The sequence below is a fragment of the Branchiostoma lanceolatum genome, chromosome 1 (genome assembly GCF_035083965.1).
Source record: "Branchiostoma lanceolatum isolate klBraLanc5 chromosome 1, klBraLanc5.hap2, whole genome shotgun sequence".
Classification (NCBI taxonomy): domain Eukaryota; kingdom Metazoa; phylum Chordata; class Leptocardii; order Amphioxiformes; family Branchiostomatidae; genus Branchiostoma; species Branchiostoma lanceolatum.
This window is the reverse complement of record NC_089722.1, coordinates 24,072,253-24,095,300: the sequence shown is the minus strand read 5'-3', so window position 1 is coordinate 24,095,300 and position 23,048 is coordinate 24,072,253. Positions and strand designations below refer to the sequence as shown.

Genomic DNA, 23,048 nt, shown 5'->3' with positions numbered 1-23,048 from the left:
TAGTGAGCTGTTCGAGGCGTGACGATCGCGCGCTAAAAGCTACCATCAAAAGTATGACGTCAGTACGACCAACTAAAACAACCTCCAATCAAAGCACTACACGGTTGCCATAGAGACAGTGCTCTTAAGCAGATTGACGGACGCCCAATGATTAAACAGTCGGGCAGACCAAAAAGGATGAGGGGTGGGATTTGACAAATAAATGCAGCAGAGATATACGTATCCAGTAAAAAGGGACAACTTTGACGGTCATCAGTTTGAATACACAAGTTTAAAATGCAAAATAGATTTTCCAAACGCAGCTTTCACTCGAAGTGAAGATTTTGCCCCAATATTCTATTTACACAGTTCCCCCTCCCTCCATCGTTTTGGTTCGCCCCCTAAAATCCGGCCAGGTGACGTGTTTCTGGCGGTTGAGCAAACGCGCGGCTGGGAGCACATTTCAGGTCTACCGTGGTGGAGTGACAGCAGCGACGAACGACACACAAGACCCGGGGTGGTTCTCATTTTCATTCTCTTCTACAGACACAGAACAGGAACACACGCTTCAAAATGAAGGTAAGACTTCTCTCTGGTAAATACATTAATGTCTGTCAATCTGAGACGCGGCACGTACGACTTTCTCCTAGTCGCCGTGCGTGTGTACTCGAATTGACGTCGCGTATCGTATAGTAGCTGTCGACGACAGAGAAACGATAACCTTTATTTTTGTAGCTCCAGGAAATACATTTACTTCTAGCCATGCAATAGAACGAAAACATCATTGTATACACGCCTTGCTCCCTCAAATTTGCTAATCTTCATCGAATTCGTTGCATTTTTTTCGGCGGTCTCCATAAATTTAATTTGTACATGCATATTTTTGAAGCCGCCACGGCAGACTGCTGTCTTACATAACAATGGTTCAGCATTTTTTTTCTGCGCGGGAGGCGGAAATACGTCTGAGAGCGGAACTCACTTCGTAGAAAACATCCCCTACAGAGAACCACTTGTTGATCCAAGTGATATAGGATTTATCGATCTAGTACGTGCGATTCAAAGTTCGTATTTGTGCGCGGAGCAGACACACATACAGAGCGCTAGAAAAAAGTCCACGTGAAAAAATGGTACTACATTCGCGTATCCCAACCTGAACAACTAGCTCCGATACAGTGAAAATGCGCTTTATTTCCTCGTGCATTGTTAGATTTTTAAAAGGATGATTTCGCAAATTTGGCACTTTCCCCGTCGCTTACCAGTGTCAGACAGGTATCATCTTTCATGCGTCATATTGTAATTTTCATCATCAATTTGACCACGACGTCTTCACCTGACGTATTGCATTGCGCTGATTCCATATTTGTGATTGATCAGAAGATTAGATGTCGCGATAAAATAACAATAAATTGAACATAATCCTATCGTTGTTTGCAATATGGAGTTACTGCGCGGAAGAATATTTCACTACAGCCACTTGCTGGCTTAGGCTCGCAAATAATTTCTGAAGTGCTCGCTGTCAGGCCCTCTTGAATATTAATGAAAGTGTTTCTATTTTTGATAAAAATGGAGGATTAGTCATCCTTGCCATAAGATATGTCTGCTTATTTGTGAAAGGTACTTTAAAGGAAAACCGTGGAAAGCGTACTGAAAAAAACTGTCCCTGTTCAAGGAATGTAACGAGAGGCCACCATTGGTGATACTTAGTAAAAGGCATGCGCAACGGTGTAGGAGGCATTTTGTGCGGCGGGTTATGGCCATCATTTATCAGCTTTATAACCTCCTTCTGTGGCCGTGCCAGGTACAGTATGTGCACAGTCTCAACAATAGCATCTCAAGTGTTCACTATATCTATATGGAGGGCTTTTCTGTAAGACAACCCTTGCTCTGTTTGGATATTTGAACTTCCGTAGTTCCTTTTTTCTGTAGTTCCTTATATTTCTGTTCAACTTCAGAAATAAGAAATTTATGATTCTTTCAAGCGACGTCAGCATGGAACAAGTCGTGAGTCTAGATCTGGTTTACGCCCTCAGTCTGGGCCGTTCTGTTTGCATGATTGTCCAGCCTACACGACCTATTTTTGTCTCACAAAGTCACAAGATCTGCACGTGCGGAGCGCACGCAAGCTCAACCTATCAATATTCAGGAGCTAAAAACTAGTTGCTGGATTTCAGAGGGTCTACAATAAGATTTTTGCTCCCACCTAATATTTGCAGCATACTTTAGGGCGGCGTCTCGTACATACGTCTATGGTGTACCATTTTTTGGACACGCACCCGTGAGATCGTAATCTTGGCAGTTTACACTAGAAAGCTGAAAGCAAACGTGAGGAAAAGACTCTCAGAGAAGATTTTAACACGTGAATTACCGAGGGGTAAACGCCCTATGACTATACCCAAGCTGCTTCTAGTGTACAGCATATCTTTGGCCCGACGACACATCATACGAGTGTTGCTTAGAAACGTCGAAGCGAGCGATATGGTTCAGACAATGCATGTCGTGATTAGTCTGTCGCGTGAGGCACTCTGTCAATACTTACGACCCAGTTCGCACTGAAAGCTTCGCTTGGAGAACTACAATGTTTCACCGATTTATTCTGTACACTGCCGAAGCTAAAAGGAGAACAGGTGTCAGTAGTTCCAGCTCTTTATGCATGTGCATTATTTTGCGTTAAAAAAAGGATGATGAAGAAATATGAAAGGCAGAAAAAGGTGTATTTTTTCCGTAAGCTTTCCTCAATACTACATTTGATAAGCATGGCGGTTACATTTCTTAAAATTAAAAAGTAAAGATGAATAAATATGACAGGTAGAGAATGGTGTGATTTCTTCCGTACATTTTCTTAAAAACAGGTTTTGATAAGCATGGCGGTTACATTTCTTAAGATTAAAAAAAAAGTCGTCACAAATGCATCAATGTATAGGACAGATCAGTTTGTTGATTTGTATCCGTACGTTAGGGATGACATTGTGTCTCAAAACGTTCCGCCAGAAGGACCCGTCAGTGTGATGTGTTGGCAGCTGCGCACTTCTCCCCCTCTCTATCACCTGTCCAGCGGACCACGCTCCCCCTCTCACACCCTCTTCATCCGGCCTGAATACGTCGTTGATCAACTGTATTTGCGTTGTTAGTTACTAAATAGAAGGACTAGAAAACACTTCAATACGTCGCATTGTCCGGCCGGATTCCTAATGGGGCTTGTGCAACATTGTTCACCATCTTGTTACTACAACGTGGCCATTCAAACGAACAACGGTCTGAACGCTTGTAACAACTCAAGTATCGCGTATTGTCCGGGCAACGGAAATACGAAGGGCTGAACTGTCCCACTTTGGGCATTGGGTTACACACTTGGTGAAATTAGAATATCACAAAGTCAAGTTGAACTCGGAAATCAATGGCCCGATCTGTAACAACGGAAACAATAAGGCGATCAACCAATTTATCTATTAATAGGACAGGGTGGTTATCAATTACAACCTATTCATGTCATACGTCACTTATGGAAGTATTTTGTTTTCCTTCAGGTTGCCGTGGTGATTTTGGGTCTAGCTGTTGTAATCCTGATGGCCTGGACTGCACATGCGCAGAACACGACCGGTATGTTAGCTCTGCGTAGTAGACGATCCTTTGTCGCGCATACCATTGTATGATTTTATAACGAGATCGTCTTGTATCGAAATTAAGAGTTAATAAAGAAACAATTTTCCATTGTGATAAGGGATCGATGTTTCAGTGTAGATACCAGTCGTGATCGAAAACTCATTTCACATTGTAACATACGCTTTCTACTGTGTACACCTTGAATCTTAAGCATCCTTAAGAGGCATTAGAAGCCAATCTTTATGTGACTCAATATGACATCGTGTTTTGTCGTGTCTATGGCGACCACAAGGATGTTTAAGTACATCTTATGGTTTAAAGCAACAAGAAACACTTTCTCAAGAGCTTGTGGCGTTTGTGTAGTAAATGCGTGAAAAGCCGCATTGATGTGATTTTGAGTGCTTTAATGTGATGTAGCATACACACACAAAAATGGTCAGCAACTAAGATAGCAACTGTAGATAGATAAAGTTTCTAAGATATTGCTTTTGTCTTTTTAGCGGCAGCGGCGACGACCCAATCAACCACCACGCCAAGTAAGTGTGCTGGTTTTGTCTTTCTTTATTGAAATATGTCTGGACTGTCGAACTTATTGGGAGAGGAGAAGGGAAAAGACAGCAATAATCTTTGAGACAGCAAACCCGCCGTGGTAGAGTTCGAAATGTGCACGTCGGTTCAGCGTTTGAGATGATAAAGTTAAGAGATATATAACGAAGGAAGGGGGGAGTGAACAAAGGCGGAATAAAAGAGCAGAAGGAAGCGAACGGGTGAATGGGACGTCGACGTGAGACAAAAAGAAATACCTTGAACTTTTGTGTGATTCTTCAACCTGATCAAAAACAAACATTGAACATACTGTGCGCTCTAGCGCTTTAAAAAATATTTTGATCCGTCAGTTTCTAATGGCACTGTTTGTACTCCCGGCGGCCTGATATTGGTGACAATCACAACACGCTATCCGTCTGACCTATACAGACGACTTTTTGAGCTGCCAGTTCAAGAGACTCCATCAACCGAGCACTTAACGGAGTAATGGACCGTATTCAGCGTCCCAGGTGGCACAAAAACTGTCCTGGCTTTGTCATGACGTAACCTTAAGTCTAGACTGAAGAGGCGTTTGGGACGACAGTACTCTCTAGGCTTGGAGAGTAGGACACGTACAACTCGGCTGGGGCCATGGGGGTTGTCCTGGCAAAACGGAAAAGGAGCACACCACTCAATGTTTATCTGCACGTTTGCGTTGTTTACCGCGCAACAAAACACAGCTAATGTCTATCTTTCTACACAGGTGGTGCAGAAACCGCTGTGGGTGCGACCACTCTGCTGATGGGGGCCCTCCTCTTCAACGCCGCTCGCGAGGCCCTTGGCTGGTGAGAGCTGCCACGACAACAGCGCCGCCTAGCGGACATATTGTGTAGCTGCAGTCCGCCTGCAGTGGAAAGATGTTCGTTTGGTGCCTGGAGCTCCCGCTAATATCTGTAGTACAGCAAGTTTGACATAACGCCATGTGTGGATGAGAACGGTGTTGACAATCTTCACTACTTCAGTACAGTCGTTTGTGTGTGTTTAACAGAAAATAGGAGCATATGAAAGCCATAGGAAACACTTCTCTTGGCATGAAAAGCTCTTCTTTTGCTACTTTTTTGTAAACATGAAAATAGTGTAGAAAGGAGCTGATTTTTGTTGTTGACGTGCTTTAAACTAAAAAACTGCCAGAAGATTGGTTAAAATCACCTTCATGTTACTGACATTTTTCGTATATATTCATGGACGAAGCATTAGAATACCTCAAAAAAGCACTTTTCGGTTAAGGGAAAATTTATCAACTACACAACATTCAGTCGCAATGCAGCTTCGACTTGATTTTGTAAAAAGTGAAATATCTTATGCCAGTGCTGCTTTATCTTCAGAAATTGCTCACTGATAATCATAAAACATACTCTCAAACGTTCTACATGTATGGATTTCACCTGTGCCTGAGAGATAAGTCTTACGACTTGGAAAAAAGTACCATGTACCAAATAATCTTAACTTTAACTGTTCTGATTTGGATATTGCATAAGATGTTCATATACCAAGAAAAAGATGTTTGAGTGGCTTTGTCACGCTGGGGGACACCATGGTGTGATGTTTTTGTGTCTTTTGGAAATAAAAACTCCTTCCTTAGGATCACCTAGTGGCTTCTTTGTATGCACTATAATCTATTTATAAACATATAGTTTAAGGAATGCTTCATCAGAAATAACGACAACAAAAAAACTTGGTTGTAACAAGGTTGATTTGACTTTTTTTTTTAAGATGCATCATAACACACCCAATTTTATCATCTAGTGAACACAGTTTGTAGTGTAACATCTATTCTGCTGGAAGTACTAACACTAGATCCACTAACACAGCTACACAGACGCTGCCAACGTTTTCTGCAAGTGGTAACCAAGTCACCCCTAGAATATGCACTATAGCTAAGATCATTCCTCGGGTTGGAAGCGCAGTTTAAGTTGATCTGGAGTGGATGCTAGAAACTACAAAGCTAGCTAACACTGTTTACCACTTGCAGGAAACATCTATAGTCATATAATAATACATGGTGCATATCAAATGAGCTCAGTTTTGATTATAAAGCAAGAAAAGAGCAAAACAGGAATCAAACTTGATCAAGTGCACTTTATACAGCAAGATATGGTGCAAGCTGGCAAAGTAGACTGCAAAAAGAAAAGATGAAAAACTCTCGGCTGTGATGTTGTATACTTGCTGCCATTCTCCTCCTCATAGCTCAAATGCCTCAGCAATGTCAATGAGAACTGTTCTTTTTTTGAGACATTTCCTCGCAGAAGAGTGTTGGTGTACCATACTGTTGTTGGATAGTTGCATAGTTGTGTGTCATGAAAACTCTCTCTGCTTGCAACCGTTTATGTTTGAGAACCATTTTCCTATCAGTGCAACAAAGTAGGCAGCTTGCAGAAAGCAAAAGTGAAGAGGTGCAAAAAAAACCAAAGAAATGTAAAAGTTACCTGACAGAGAGGGAAAGAAAGAGAAGGTAAATGAAGACACTCTGCGATGTCGCATTATGTACATACATAGGTCGTATAAATCGAGCACTTTGTTTACAAGTACGACGAACAGTTAGTATCAGAGTTGCTGTATAGTTGATCGTACAGACCAGTTCCTGGTGGGATGGGTATCTCACCAGGGTTCCTGGTGGAGATGGGTATCTCACCAGGGTTTTCATACAGGTCTACATCTAACGTGGTCTTTAAAACAGTCCAACCTTCCCTTCCTGCGGTTTTAGGACTTTACTTTCCCCTTTTCCAAGTGGCAGAAGCGTGCCAGGCTATTGTAACTGTTTAAATCATGCACAGCCACAGCAAAGTCTATCTCCTCAAAGACCCAGGTAAGTATCTGTACCATCTGCTTTAGAATTTGTAACGTGTGACAGAGAATTCACTGCTTCTCGTACAATTCAAGAGTTACACTGTACTCAAATCAAAATTAGATGCTTTCTGCACAGAATATGACAGTTTGATCATATCTTTTATTTTCCTGGATACTATGACCCGGATGGCTGTTTAGGTTTCCTTAAAAGCAGGGTACAGACTGCCAACTTTTCTGCAGAGAACATCAACTTTATATAGATTTTACCCAATGTGTCCAACTAACAGCATTGAATTCTAGTTCACAGTGCTGTAAATTCCCAGCAATGTAAGTATCAGTATAGTTACACAAGCCTGAAAGTGCCAGACCTCAACGAACATCCCCTCTGCATTCCAGGGTGATTCCAGCTAAACTAACATGTTTTTTTTTTAATCATTATTTTTCCAACACTACAAGTAGAAGGTACACCACGTACAGACCAGACATCTTCCCCCGAATGCTGAGAGAGATTTCCCTGAGATCAGAAGAAGGAAGGATGCGTCGATGGTTGATAATTATTATTTGATTCACAGACTAAAACATACTCCATACCTAACATTATACTGCCATCCCATGCAGGCGTATATTGTACTCCTGGTGATAATGCCAGAGCTACATTTTTGCGGAAGTTCCGTTTGTAGGTTTATATGATGGTGCTAGCTGTTGAGCTGCATGGGATGGCAGTACAGCTAGAGTTGTCCAGACGATATACAGGTACATGTTGGTGTAAGAGCCGGAAGCCATGCCTTCATCAGAGCTGCAACAGTCCCCCTGCATTACCTAACACGGAGAGAGAACAGGACGACAATATTCAGCACTGGAAAATCACACTGACAACATTCTAACAGCATGCATGTAGTATCCAACGAATCTTACTACTTCTCCTAAGGAAAATGTACACACTTCTTCCAAAACCAGAGATGTCCAAAAATGACAAAATTCCTCCGTTTCTACGCCCTTGCTTCATTGGTACATATTATCATGCTTTTTCCCCCATCAAAGATGTTTTTGTGGCCACCAACAAGAAGGCTCTAGCCAAGAGTGAGCTGGCTGCACCGGTGTGTTACGAATAAGTGCCGCTTGCCCCCCCTAGTGTGTGTCTAGGACCGTTCGTTATGCTAACTAGACGACAATTTAAGTATCTTTCTTTACCTCCAAGATGTGGGATTCTTAAAGCAAACAGAAATCTGAGTATTGAACAGTTTGTTGTGTCCTTACCTTCACAATGTTAAAAAGATGGAGATCGACCTAAACACTCTCTTGACTTTTCCTCACACAGCGCCTGACCTTCTTCTTGAATTCTCCATTGTAGTCTTCCCGCCAGTCTTTCTGTGGAGGGCAATCAAAAACACAATAAAAATAGGGCTAATCATTGAAGGTTAATGTTGTACAAATTAAGTAAGTACATGCACACCCGAAACATATACTATCAGCTATCTATACATTTGTTCTAAACTTACAAAACAAATAGTTTATCAAACCAAATTGTGCAGTGAGGCTGCCTGGTAAAGGAAATGGTTGACTGTATTTTTTTTAGTTCTCCATATACAGGTCCAGTCATTGTAATAAGTGATTGGATAGAAAGTCCATTTGCGATATACACAGTTACACTTAAGGTATTGTTGAAGGGTGGCTGAGGAATTTTGGGATGTTTTTGAAAAAACCCTTTCTTAAGCTTTATTTCTTGTTATCAAACAAAAAAAATTCGCCAAAAATCGATATTTCAAAATATTCGCATAGACACGCGTCATTCTTTAAGTATTACTATCATGTACATTCCTGCAAAGTTATATTGATGAACATCCAAGCACAAGCCAAGGAGAGCGTTTCTTCTAAAAAAGGGGCGTGGCCTTATAAATCTTGATGACGTAATCATGACATCATACTAATTTGCATAGATTATCACTTTGCTATAAGGTACTACCTGAAAAAAGATTAAGGTTGAGGAAGGTTTAGAAAGCTTAAGAAAGGGTTTTTTCAAAAACATCCCAAAATTCCTCAGCCACCCTTCAACAATACCTTAAAGAACGCAGCATAAGGCCACAACAATTTCATTTGTTGATTCTCGGATTTTTTTAAAAACAATGCTAAATTGAATATTACCAAGTGATAAGTTAAGGGCACAAGAGAAGAGTGTTGTATTCCGCATATCAAACTGATGACTACAAACTTGCAGAGGTACTCACAGCAGCATCAACGTTGGCTGGTGACTCGTCGTTGGGGTCTGCGAGCATGGAGATGACGCTCATGATGATGGACTCTACTGTGTGGATGGGCAGCCACCGCTCGCTGGCGCTCTCGTAACCGTACTTGTCCTCCCCCGGCTCGTGCAGGATGGAAATGCACACCTCCCCGTTCTTTTCAACTGTAAGAGGAATATGGTAACATGAGTTATGACAGGAATATGGTAGCATTGGTTACAGCGTTAAAACTAGAACGTCAACGTTTGTGTGGAAATACAGGGTGATTCCCTCCATTTATATCAAGTTCACTGGAGGAAATGGCAGTGGCAACACAAAACCACAACCCCTAGAGGAAAACAGTTTGCCAAGTCGACCTATGCAACAAAGTTACAGGAGGATCTAAGGACTAAGTAAGATCCATCTATGGGGACTCATATAGATTAACAAAACATGAACTTGTTCATGGACACCACCCAGTAGTGCCACCTGGCTTTAGCAGGAAGTACTGCAGTCTGTTTATTACAATAACGACCACATCCAAATGTATAAAACAATGTCATGTCAGACAATCCATAAGCAGCAAGAGACCTCATTGTTGTTCAATACATACGTAATCTTTTATAAAATTTTCTTCAATTGTAAATTACAGATTGTGTTTTGAAAATATATATACTTGTTTACATACATCAAAAAGCTGTGTATATATAGGCTAAATATTAGGAATGAGCTGAATGAGAACATGACTCATGAGAAGACTACAGACCATTTGGATGCCAGATCTCTGAGATGAATTTCATCTTGGGTGGTTTCTGGGGGTACTCCTTGGGGAAGTACAGGTGGGCCTTGAAGAAGCCACCCTCACTGGAAAACAAAAAGGAGATGGAAAATTTAATTGTTGGGTGATAAAACATGCTGAAAGTGAAACTTTAAAGTTACATCATATAAATTGAAATATGCAAACAGCCCCAATCTCATTTCCACTTCAATAAAAAAAACATCAGCAGATTTCAGTCACACAAAATTCTCTTAAAAGGTACTTAAGGATGTACTACACTACAGCACTAGAAATGCAAAAAGATGCAAGCTCACCAAATTTTGATAAAATGAAACCATTATCTTAAAGTATCTATTTCCTTACTACTTGTGACAATCAATCAACACTGACAATCTCATAAATAAAGAACACAAAGAAAGCCGTAACCTAATCTTTACTGTTCCCCATCCAATTTGCTAATGGATAGATAGTTTCCACCTGAGTGTCAAGATTCTAATACTTTGAGTCAGTTTGGCACTGACAGTTAACTATTATGTCAGATAGCCTCTATGATTAATGTACAACCTTTACTATTGAGAAACTTCTAAAGGAGGGCCTAGAGTCCAAGTCATTAATTAGACTCTGACTGACTCAAAGTTTACCATAAATCAAAACTAATCCTTACAAGGAAAAGCCATTGGCATGGATCACCCCATGGTCGCTCCAACTTCAGGTCGTACCAAAGGACTTAGTATCAAAAGAGGGTACAAAAGGGGCTTGCAGAAAACTGATTTACACTTATGCATGAGCAACATTGTAAAAAAAGATGATAAAGCAGATAATGCTGACTTTTGATTTTAAATCAATACATTTTGGAAAAAATATACACGCTATACCAAGAGTCATAATAAACAAGAAAACAATGTCCTTTAGTACGTTGATGAAGGTTAGACATCCAGGGAATACGATACACCAAAAATAATTACCCAAGCAACTGGATAAAAATTTTGAAACAGTCAGACGAATGACAGCGAATGCTGTCTGAAATGTCTCACTGTTTCAAAATTTTATCCAGTTGCTTGAGCAATTATTTTTGGTTAAGAATGACAGCGAATGCTGTCTGAAATGTCTGACTGTTTCAAAATTTTATCCAGTAATTATTTTTGGCGTATCTCCTTTAGTCCCTGACATATTCTTTTTCATCAATGTTTGTGTGTCTTGTCTGTGATAAGTCTGACAAATGATCATATCTAGCTGCCATGAATAAATGATATCTTGCTACACACAGGATGACAACATCATGGGAGGACACAATGGTACAAATGTAGACATAACCTGTCACTGTGAACAGGAAGAAACAAGTCCTTCAGGACGGAAGGAGACACAGACTACTTGCCACTGTGAGTCACAACAGCAAGGACTAAGTGGTTTGTTGTTCATTCTCAAGTCTGGTTCAAGTGGGGGGGGGGCAGATTCTCTAGTTCAACAAGTATGTCATAATCTTAAGATTGATAGTTCACTGCTCTTGCACTTAACACCACATGCTATATGGAAATGAGACCATACTGCGATGTGTTTGTGAATTCATTTATTTCGCAGGGACATAATCTTGCGGTAGAAGGGGTAAGGAATTTGAAGTTTTTGCCGTGTTTTAAGTTCGCAATGGAGACCATTCTGTAGTACAGTTGATTCGTGATGGAAAGGTTACTGTAAATATAAAACCACCATGATTAACAGTAGTTTAATCAAGGATTCAATTAAACAGAAATTAGAAATAGAGTTCAAATACAATTATGATGATATACCATCATGATGATGAATATACCACACTGTATGCAGAAACACTACAAAACTTCACCTGTACCCAACCTAACCAGTGACTAAGTTTCATCATGACAGTCCAGTTATTCCATATCCATGCTCCTTAGTGACCACAGTGAGTAATGAGGTCCCTGTCCTGGTGGTTAAACATGATTGCTACATGTCGGCTAAATGGAAATACTGATTGGTACAACTAGGACTTGACACTCGGAGTCTACCAAATCAACTGGAGTCAAACAACAGACTTAGGAAAATCATACTAGACTAGACCATTCCATATTACATGTACACATAAATTGTACATAAAAAATTGTATGTATAATGCAATCTTTTGGTCCGACTCGTGATGAATTTCAACATATTTTAGAATCGAAAGAACCCAAACATGATACATTTGCAAATCTTGTCCACAAAAGGGAAAGAAATATAAGCATTACCTATATCAAAACTTTATATCCAATTTGAACACAACCTTGGATAATTGGATACTTTATACCTGGTAATCATATAGAGTAAAGCCTTATTCACTGCTGAGATAGTTTTTCAGTACCAATTGATTATCAATATCAATATTATCAATATACAATGTATTGGGAAGAGATTACACCTAGTCAACAGATAAAAACTAAAGAATCAACTCTTAGATTGATTATCACACAGCAACTCTATATTTATTATCATAGAGAAACACTTTTCACAGCTCCCATTCATGTTACAGTCCTTTCAACAGGCCAAAAGGCCTGAGGGGTATGATAAATGATATATGAACCAGATATTGTTGTATCAGCTGGGACCAGCTGTGATGTAATATACAACCTACTGGGACAAAAATGGAGGACGCTATTTTTAAAAAAAACCTTTAATCAACATTCTGGATTATCAATATCAAGAAAAACAAGTGTTTTTTTTCCTCTTTTGAACTTTTCTTTATAGGCTCAGCTTCTATGAATAACAGAAATATACCATCGCTGACATAATAATATGGTAGGATGGCTTCCATCCAATCTATCCAAGGACATGCACTGGTAAACAAAGGAAACGCCGCCAAACCAAGCACAAGAAAATGATTCAAAACAAACGGTTACTCCAGTTTATTCACTTTTGTCAAGCCTAAGTTGGTGCTGTAAATAGAGAACAGTGTGTTACTTCCAAGGAACATGCATTTTCCATCTATTCCAAGTAAGTACAAACGTATCTGAGACCTAGTGTACTGGCCCTGGGCCACAAACACATCCCCCTCCCCAAGAGTCCCACCATAATTATGATCAAGGACACTCCATTCACACTGGGGCTATACCAATAAATCATCAATGAAATAGGGAGGGCATAGCAAAGGAATTGCAGATTTAGCAGGAAATTTGATGCATATTATAATCTTGATTCCAAATTTTTTCCAAACTTGACAGAAAAAAAGAATTGCTTTCATGCAAGGCCTCCATCATTTTAAGTGTTCATCATAACATAAGTAATATCAACTTCCATAGTCATAAGCTTTATGCTTATGATGGCATAGCCTGGATTGCCTCCAATGATTAAAGCTTAAAATACCAAATTTTGTCACCAGTACCAAAATTGGCCTATAAATCTGAGACTTTATCCAAGTTTACTAATATCTTATTTTCAATACATACATGCATCATGCATGGAGTATTGTCAGTCATTTAAGAGTACGGTATAATAATAATAATAATTGATGATGTCAGCATTTTCAGTGGTACACAACAGTAACCACGAATGATCATGGCAAAGCCTGTTCTACGTGCCTTGCTACAGGCACACAGGCATGAAAGCAGCATGATATTGTATTGATCCCCACATTGACACAGAGCTGTTGTCAGTGTTCACTTACAATTCACAGTGCTCTAGATGTTGCCATACTGATATCAATATTAATATTAACAGCCCATGCCATCACTTCAGATTGACATGTCATCTGGGATAATTCTGATGCCTGTTATCTTGGTTGATCTAAGATAGAACAGTAGGATAAAAGCCACAGTGTATAATGTACCCAGTGGTGTGGTCTTTTGGCCCCGCTGATATTTTTCCTGGCAAGTAGAGGTCTTCTGAGGTCTCTGCCGTATTGTTTTGATATATTTCTTTCTTGTCGCATTTGCATGAAGACACACGTTTGCTTGAATGGAAATTGAAATGATTCTGATATAGATCTAATATGTACATGTACCAATATGCAAAAATTAAAGAAATAAATGTTTTCTATGTGAAAGAAATAACTGCATTTACTGGTTTTCCCATGCCAATAGCTTTCTTCCAACTGTGGATGCCTTTTGGCACCAAAGAGGTATTTTTAACCATTTCCCTGCTGCCTAACTCTGTTACCAATAGAAAACGAGGTGACAAATGGCTACTTCACTGTGTTAAAGGTTAAGCAGAAATGTAAATGTAAAGCTAGAATTCTCATATCTTATAGCATTTTTGTCTCTGGGTTGAACATCATTTTGAGAACAATATGATCAGACACCATTATCACAAGGGTAAAATGCAGTTCAAATTCACCATTATGATTAATCATTAGTTTCAGGAATATATAAATCATACAAATTAACTGTCACTATCAGAATGACTACCCCACCCATTCTATCTGTTGTTAAATGGCATCTTAATTGGTTTATATCTTGGAAGTGAGTTAACATCTTACTGTAGCCCTGATTTGTAAATCATGTCAAGTAATCAATCCACACCATACACTATACGAGAAAATATGTAGACATGACATCTATGAGAATCAAAATTACATGTACAAAATGTATATAATTTTGTAGGTTTTAGTATACTATACATGCACATTGTTCTATATTTCAAAGACGGGTGCATTGTGACAATATCTGGTAACATTAATGTGTATACTAGTAATACTCACAGGTCCTTGACTTATTTCAAACAAATAATATGCTACAGTAACTGGTCTATGTTGAGGAAAACAACAACATTGCACTTGCACTAAATCGATATGAATGTTGTCATACTATTTATATGGCTGACAATAGTATGGATTTTTTTTGCTCCTTTGTGGGTAAATCTCTTTGGTTCAAACACTAGAAATTTGAATTAGCCTTTTCTAAACTCAAATCTTCCAAGCTTATGTTTGACTGAAAGTTCATCAGTGACAGTAATTGACATTACAAAGATTTCACATGCTATTCCTGTACACAAGGTGCTGTTTTAAGTTGAGTGGATTCTGATAGCTTCAGTTCTTTTGTGGTTCATTTATCATAATCAAGGTCTACTTTTCCACTACCTTCTTTCTTCCAAGAAGCCTTCTAAAACTACATATGCATCATGCTGTTTCCTGGAATTACAAGTACTTTGCAAACCCACCAAGGTGAACTTAGAGGTTATACTACAGAGACATGGGCTAAGGTTGAATATACTTAACCAATAGGTCATGATCAAGGGCCCTTATCATCAATGACCATAGCATTGATGACTGAAGCTACCGGCAATAAAAAAATTCCTCTTCATACAATCCCTACAATTCTCTGAGGACTGATCATACATTAAGTATACTTGCAGCAAAACTACGTACTTAAACAATTATAGTCCTAACCAGTACGCAATGTGAAGGCACAGAAGAGTAGCATATGTAGTCCAGTAGTCAGGACAACAGGTCGGGAGTTCAATATCTACATATACATTTTGAAATATAGTGGTGACAATATCAAATGCTGTAACCTATACGATAGCACAAGTTAGCTAGCAAACAGGCTCAATTTCTATGGGCAGCAAACTTTGATGATAAAAAACAAATCCAAATTGACTATTCCTTTTATAATGAACTTGACACAAAGCCAGCTTGTCTGACACCCGTGCAATTAATGGCAGACATTTTACCATAGTAATATATCGCTCGTCTCCAGTACATGACAGCAAACTTGTCATGCTTGCAGTCAAGTTCATTTGAGGACATCACAACATTTACGACACACAATTACCAGGAAACGATCACAGCAGTACTAAACATATCTATAAGTAGCTTTCAGCAATCATAACACATTTACTTCAAGGTGCATGCTGAGTAGATTCTTGATCTTACCTACATGTATAAGGTATGATTCATAGCTTTATGTTACCAGTATTGACTAGTTAATGCGTTTCTGGCAAAATACCAGCAAGCACTGTGAAGATACATTGTGAACATGGCCAAATCACTTTTCCACACAGTAAATATATAACTGACATTAAATGGCTTAATACTTCTGCAATCAGCATGACAATTTCTTCTCTTGTGGTATGATACAAAAAGCACAGAAAAAACACAAAAAAACAGGTGTTCTTTCACAATTATACTTTGTCTGGCAATGAACGGACCAAGGTTACCAGACTTGGATAATGAAGTCATCCATCATGAGACTGATCATAATTACTTGCATCATGGTATTTTCCCAGGGGAAATTCATAACGGGGCCCAAAGGACAGGACTGTGCCCTATGATCTATATGCAGTGCCTGTACCCCTTCATGTGCATGTATGTGTCTCCTGGTGAGACACAACTTCTGGTGGCATCAAAGTCTAACACAATGTTTTGCCAGAGGCTTGCTTCTGATCTTCATTGGTCAAAATGAAGAAAAAAATCCTTGCATGCATAGACCCATTCTAAGCACTCAATAACAAAGACCACTGTTAACATGATTTTTTTCAGAATGCTAATATAGAAATATTCCAATGATAAGCTATGAATTCAGAGAACATTTATTTCAAAATGCACAGCAAAAAAAGAGAAATGCAACCACTATGAAAAATTATTAACTCTCTCATGAATGAATTCTGGCATTTAAGTCTTGCAGATTGACAAAGGCAAAAGAAAACAGTTTCAGTTGTTCTCTACAGAAACCATTGCATAATTCATAACTAACAACAAACATTCTATCAAAGTCAAAGTTTATCAGTACTCATATATATAAACAGAGGGTGTTAAAAAATAGCACATGTATTATTGTTAACGTATAAGTTATAACTTACTGTACATAATAGGGTGTAGATAATATGTCTATTATAGCAATATTAACTAAATAATACAGTGTGATTACACCTTAAATATCAGCTGGCAGAAATTAATTAATTATGCAATAATGCTGTTTACTGTACAGTTTTATTTTATTGTGATGGAACAATTCAAAATTAACGGGTATGAACAAAGCTATATAAACAACAAGTAATTCAACCACCCAACATTTGCACCACACCTACATAATTGGTAGCGCACCTGAGTCACCTGTATTCAGGTATAACAAAGGTGTATATACCACCTATGGAATATGTGGCCATTTTTATGCCTAAAATCTACATATCATCGTATCCTAACGGTGGTTAATTTTGCATAATAGTGCATAGGTCGTGTTTTTGTGGTGTTACGTGCCAAAAATGGGCACAAATGTATATCAACTGGGCAGCAGGCCACCAGTCTCAGGCACTTCCAAATAAAAACATTGCGCAGTAGCCTGCCACATTCACACACACACACAAGTAAGATAAAATCTGCACTCACAAGAACGTGTCTGCCGGCCCTATAATAAGGACTTCCCACTTGAAAACATCGCAGTCGTCTATGAGCCCGGCGGAGAACCCCTCGACCGGACTTTTGCTCAGGTCTGTGGGAAGGGGACAGGAAACACAGACATTTGTCATCGGCAAGTGCACCACACCACGCATTGTCCCTGAAAACATTCCACTCACTTTTCCCATCCCCATACCCCTCCTCCACCCCGATTCTTGGTCAAATTTCACACACATCAATGTACCAGTTCATATTCTAGCTAACAATGTTGAAGATTTTGCTGAAATCTGAGAAAATTTGGCTGATTTCGGTCAGACGTCAACACAAGAAGTGGAATTCCCACCCGGATATGCTTACACACACGCAACGTCGAGCTCACTTTTGCCAAAGTTTTTTTCGAGAACGGATAGAACATCGCTGTTATAAGTACCTCCAAGCTGTTTCCTAAGCAAAAGAGCGGCCTGTGCCTCTGACATGGACGGAAACTATAGCGTAGAGACGTCAAAATACAAAAGAAAACTGCAAAGACACTGAGAAACTCTCTTCTCCCAACACTTCAGCTGCTCGGACTCCTACACCACTATCTGCGCATGCGCACTCAAGAACACTGGCCCAATTCTACCCACCAGGCACTGCGAATGGACTCGTCCACTATCTTCGTGGGGACATCACTGTTATTACTTGAAGGCCACACTTTTTTCTGGACACCCCAAAACTGATGAAAAATGCGAACAAAATATGGGCAAAGAAAAAATAAGGCCCTCTATTTCTTCTTTCATCATCATAATTCTTTAAGAAGATAATGTAAAATGCTTACCTCCTTGGAAGCATGCATCAAGGTTTCATCTGATAAAACCTCCTTGCATGCATGTATACAACAGTTTAATACGTTTTCAATTATTATTTTCAACCTTCATAGTTACTTACAAATAAAAATGTTGTCTCTCTTTATATCCCATCTATTTTTTTTCCATGCTCCCATCAGTTTTGGGTGGTCCAGTCATTCATCATAAAACCAAGGACATTATAGACCTATCATATATATTAATGTCCTTGATAAAACTAAGTCAAGTGTGGCCCAACTACATTGCTACAGTGACTAGCAAAATATATGTCACTTGGAGGATAAGGTGACGTGGAGGATGCTTTCAAGTTTCAAGTTTGAAACTTTGCCTGGAACTTGACCAAAGTGATTAAGTGTATTATATATAGTGATTCTTGAACATATGAAAGCATTCAGTCTTCATTGATTTTTAAAATGCATGGGTCTGGGTTAAAATACAGTGAACAAATGTAGTATGATAATGAAATGTGTAGTTGTTTTCCCATTGTCTTTTGATTGTCCTGGGGGCGGCTGTAGATTCTGGCCGGCTTGATACGATTTGGCCCCATAGAAATCTGCTTGGAGATTAGTCGCATGCCATATTAATGCATTGATAAATCCTATACTGTACAATCTTTTGTCACAAAGAAATAATCATAAACTCAAACTCCTTGCTCTGTCATATTCATACAAAAATAGTGTTTAATAGACCTCATGAGTCATGACACAGCAAAATGTACAAACTAACATTCCAGCAACAACTTCTCACAACCAACATATAATTTACAATTTTAAATTCAAAATTATAATTTAATCAATCGTTGTATCTATTTTATCTGATATGTATGACTGCACCAAATGTACACTATATGACATTGACCATAAAACAAACAAACTGCACTGCAGAAACAATACATTCACATATGTAGGTAATAGATTTACCATTGTGCAAGTATGACTTCTACTACTGTTGAGTCGGTAAGAAACAAAACTGTTGCCTAAAGCAGGGAAAAGTTTACAGGGGGTACTAGACTAGAGTACATAGTCCCTTTGATTTATAAAATCAAAGTATGATTCTTTTGCAGATGGACCTGTAGACGCCTTAAATGTTAACTGTTACATTTTCTATTTCATAATAACATGGTGCCGTCTCAAATCTTAAGAGATGGTGCCTGCTGTGAACTTAAGAGATTTGGGTTCTTAAAGGTAAGGTAGATTTGTTACACATTATAGAAGTATGGCATGCAGACATCATAATGGCTGTCTTGAACAATCTAGAGGTGATTCAGCATAACAACACCCATTCTAGTTTTGCAGACACAGGCAGCCAATGATCCCCGATGCAATGATGTGTCAAATCAAACTATCTCATTGGCTTCACCTGTGAAATAAAAAGAATTGTAAATGACAGAGTCTCCAGCAAAATGAATCATTAAATGACATGTACATGTACTTCATTTTCAGTATGTATTCAAGCAGGGGTATTCAAGTAAGCTCTCTCTATAAATTATCTCCGACACCTTGGCTAAATGTGTTTAACCACCAGCATTTCAACTACATAGCTCACTTTACATTCTGGTACAAAGAATAGCAGAGAAGCAAAAACAGTCTGGGAAGCAACTTAACTAAACTATAGACAAGCAGAGATACTACCTTGGCAATGAACATCACTACAGCAGTCATGACAAACTCATCCTTTGCCATGGTTTCATCATAAACCACACTGTCAAAAGCCTAAAAAAAACAAAAATGTAAGGGTTAGTAAACAACATTGAAAGGTTTTGACTTTGAACTTTTTGAAAAGTAGGAACATGATCTAGTGTGTGTACACATACAATTCAAAGCTATTTTTATACATATATTACAAAGTCCATTTTTGCAAAGGTTTGGAATAATCTCATAGTGTACTTCCTGTGCAGTGAAGCTGTCAAGATTATCTCCCAAGTGATTACAATTCCAGTCGCTTACAGCTGTTGATAAATATGACCCAGCATTTGTATCATGCACAACTCTTATTGAGATAGGCAGGTTAGTACATGTGACACATACATCTCTAAACAATAAGCTGATAACACTCACATTATCGAGGGCAATAGCCAGAGCATCAGGTCGTAGTTTTGAAGCCCCCTCTAGAATACTGAAAAGCAACAGAGATAACATCTGACTTATAAACAGTCCATTGCTAAATACAATGATCTGTCTCAATAAATGGAAATATCAAGTAACCATACTGCCATAGTATATCACACCAGCATGAAATAAAGGCAACAGTGGATAGTCTTAAATAAAGCTGAGAAATAACTGTCTCTTTCTTATGTTAACTACATTGTGTATTATATTCTCATGTATACCTTTTAGGGTCATCCTTAGTGACAGTCATGGCAGCACTCAGCTGGTTTAATGCTACATCACACAGCTCCTTGTCAACTTCCTTTTTGCCCGAAGTGTCCAGAACAGTAAACAACCCCTCGGCCTCGGCATAGTAGTCTGAAAGGAAAAACAGAAAAACGTTAAACCAAGTGCAATACACCATTCAGATTGTTTAAAGATCGATATGTAGAATGAGCTTTCATATCGATTGTAGAAATTTATCAGGTAAAATTTTGTGGTACTGTAAATCTGGACATTTTTGCTGTGGTTTCATTTTTTTGGTCTTCATGGTGTCACCTCTCCACCCGGACTGCATGACACTGCGATATGTCTCCCTTGTGTGACTACTGTACTACAGAACTGTATCAACCTTGAATCTAAAACATCGCAAAAATCTCCTATCCCCTTCTACTGTAAAATCAAACCACAGCAAAGTTACACCAATGTAAAGTAATTAGCAGAAGTAAGTGTATTTCTACTTGATAAAATCCACACAAACATTGACACTCTTGCACACCTAAAAAAATGAAGCAGGTCATAACCCCAGAGTGGAAGATGTCATATGGGATGACCTCATTCTCGTAGCAGAGAAGCTTCTTCAACAGCACATCTGAGACCTCACTGGGCACCTCCCTGTAAGAACAAACCATGGACGAACTTAAAGAAATTATACATATTGTCAAGATTGATATCAAATCTGTTACAATCAAAGGTATTCATGAATCTTTGTTGTTACTCTGTTTATTGTCAATTGTACACAGGGCTACAATATACATGTATCTTACAATCAAGGTTCTGAGGATATACTATCGGCATGCACAGCTGCCCCCTAGTGCTTGCACATGAAAGAGCAGCAAACTATCAACAAACAAACATCATGTCATGAAGAAGAGATGAATGGTGAGAAAACCTACCTGAGTATCTTTGTAAGCAGCTCTGTAAACAGATCCCCCTTCAGACCAGCTTTGCCTTTTGCATCTGAGAATGGAAATGACACAAAAATCAATGACTCCACTCTTATCTTAGTAGTAGAGTCAACATTTCTATATTCATCTGATCTAATTCGTTTCAAGATTGATTCTACAAAAACATTTGAAGCTTGATCTAACACCAAAATGTACTGCTGATCTTTGAATGGCATTGATGTTATTTTGATAGACATGTACATGTATATATAAGATGAGAGGTGGAATGGTGAGGTTTTTGTGTGGTACTAAGCTATGTTTCAGACATGACTGACTTTTGGGTGCACTGAGTATCTGGTAGGCCAGCAGCATGTTGGACTCAAAGGCGGGCCGACTGTGGTGGGTGAGTAGCAGCTCCTGGTGTGCCTTGGCCACTTTGTTACTGCCTGGCTTGTTGTCTGCTGAGTCAAAACTGGGGGATGAGAAAATAGAATCAAAATAAAATGAAAAGAAAAGAAGGTAAAACACTCAAATGTATAAATGATGCCAACCTTTTACCATAAAACACAATGGAAATGGCTTGTGGTTCATCTTGAAAGGACACTACATTTTGTTTATATCTTTGAGGCTACTATACAAGGTACATGTATTTGTTGATTGCTAAAGATACCAAGGAAAAATGCATAAACAAATCACGTGTATGGCTAGTAGTTCTGAATATCATGCATACTAACATCACAAACCAATATACAATGTGAAGCAAAAGTAGTGACTAGTTATTACTATCAATCATCTCAGTACCTTAATATCATGACATATGATGGGGAAAAGAAGACGTTAAACCGGATAGTGAGTGAGTGAGTGAGTGAGTGAGTGAGTGAGTGAGTGAGTGAGTGAGTGAGTGAGTGAATTGAATAATCAAAATACACCTAAGACAGATATCGTATTGGGAACAGTCAACCATTTCTGAGAGTGAAGGTACTTACTACTCTGCCAGGAATGCTATTGGGTCCTCTGGTCGGTTTTCTATCAGCTTGGATATAGCACCTCTCATTAGGCCTCGAACCGCTGACTTTTCTGCAAAAAGTAAATCAATAAAAAACTGGTTGATTGAACTCTTTGATATCGGATATTCATCCAAACCTTTAACTAAAATCACGTGTACCATAAAATATGTACAAAGATTGGCACAGACTATTTGATTTCTTCAGTGTAACGTTATTTTATCTTAAATCATAACAAGGAGATTAAAAAGGGACTTTTTCACCTCCTTGATTCATAACAAACCGGTTGGATCGATGTTTACACCCCTCCCCAAACTACAAAACCCCAACTTCTGTTCGGAACAACGCACTGTTAAAACAACATACTGGATATTTTGACACAGCAACACTAACTGTGTGATACCAGGAGTCCTATCCTACGTGTCATCTCTACTAAACTGTCCCACATACCGAGAAAATCGCGGTTTGACTCAGGCATCTTCTCTTCAGCCGAGGCAGGCTTCCTTTTCTCCGCCATCTTGGGCCAGTACCATTAGGTGAAGGGGGCGTCGGTCAAACACATGAGACCAGATCATGTACTTGACTCTTACATATCTAAAGCACATTACCGTATGATATCTAAGAAACAGAATATATACTATTTCACATAAAAAAAGAGAAACTACGTAACTGAAATTATCTTT

General features: G+C 38.9%; 2 protein-coding genes and 1 long non-coding RNA gene across 4 annotated transcripts; 1 reads left to right on the top strand and 2 right to left on the bottom strand.

Annotated features, from left to right (window-relative positions):
• The first annotated feature begins 392 nt into the window (after window positions 1-392).
• LOC136443197 (uncharacterized) lies at window positions 393-5,748 on the top strand. Its single transcript, XR_010757090.1, has 4 exons — window positions 393-558; window positions 3,504-3,576; window positions 4,080-4,115; window positions 4,868-5,748. It is a non-coding gene; the product is annotated as an uncharacterized lncRNA (long non-coding RNA).
• Window positions 5,749-5,839: 91 nt separating this feature from the next.
• Window positions 5,840-17,863, bottom strand: LOC136443186 (ubiquitin-conjugating enzyme E2 G1-like). The gene is made up of 6 exons (XM_066440329.1): window positions 17,694-17,863; window positions 17,255-17,357; window positions 9,937-10,034; window positions 9,177-9,355; window positions 8,209-8,319; window positions 5,840-7,770 (listed from the first exon to the last, which is right to left on the bottom strand). Exons 1-5 carry the CDS (start codon window positions 17,737-17,739, stop codon window positions 8,239-8,241), a joined length of 507 nt encoding a protein of 168 aa, XP_066296426.1. The 5' UTR covers window positions 17,740-17,863; the 3' UTR covers window positions 5,840-7,770; window positions 8,209-8,238.
• Window positions 17,864-18,765: 902 nt separating this feature from the next.
• On the bottom strand, window positions 18,766-22,934 carry LOC136443172 (tubulin polyglutamylase complex subunit 1-like). Of its 2 annotated transcripts, XM_066440312.1 has the most exons (9): window positions 22,816-22,934; window positions 22,348-22,438; window positions 21,697-21,833; window positions 21,371-21,434; window positions 20,974-21,089; window positions 20,438-20,573; window positions 20,166-20,223; window positions 19,740-19,820; window positions 18,766-19,467 (listed from the first exon to the last, which is right to left on the bottom strand). In XM_066440312.1, the coding sequence occupies exons 1-9, from the start codon at window positions 22,880-22,882 to the stop codon at window positions 19,450-19,452; spliced, it is 768 nt and encodes a 255-aa protein (XP_066296409.1). In that variant the 5' UTR covers window positions 22,883-22,934; the 3' UTR covers window positions 18,766-19,449. The 2 variants fall into 2 exon arrangements, with proteins under 2 accessions (XP_066296409.1, XP_066296416.1); XM_066440319.1 differs by lacking the exon at window positions 19,740-19,820.
• Window positions 22,935-23,048: the final 114 nt, after the last annotated feature.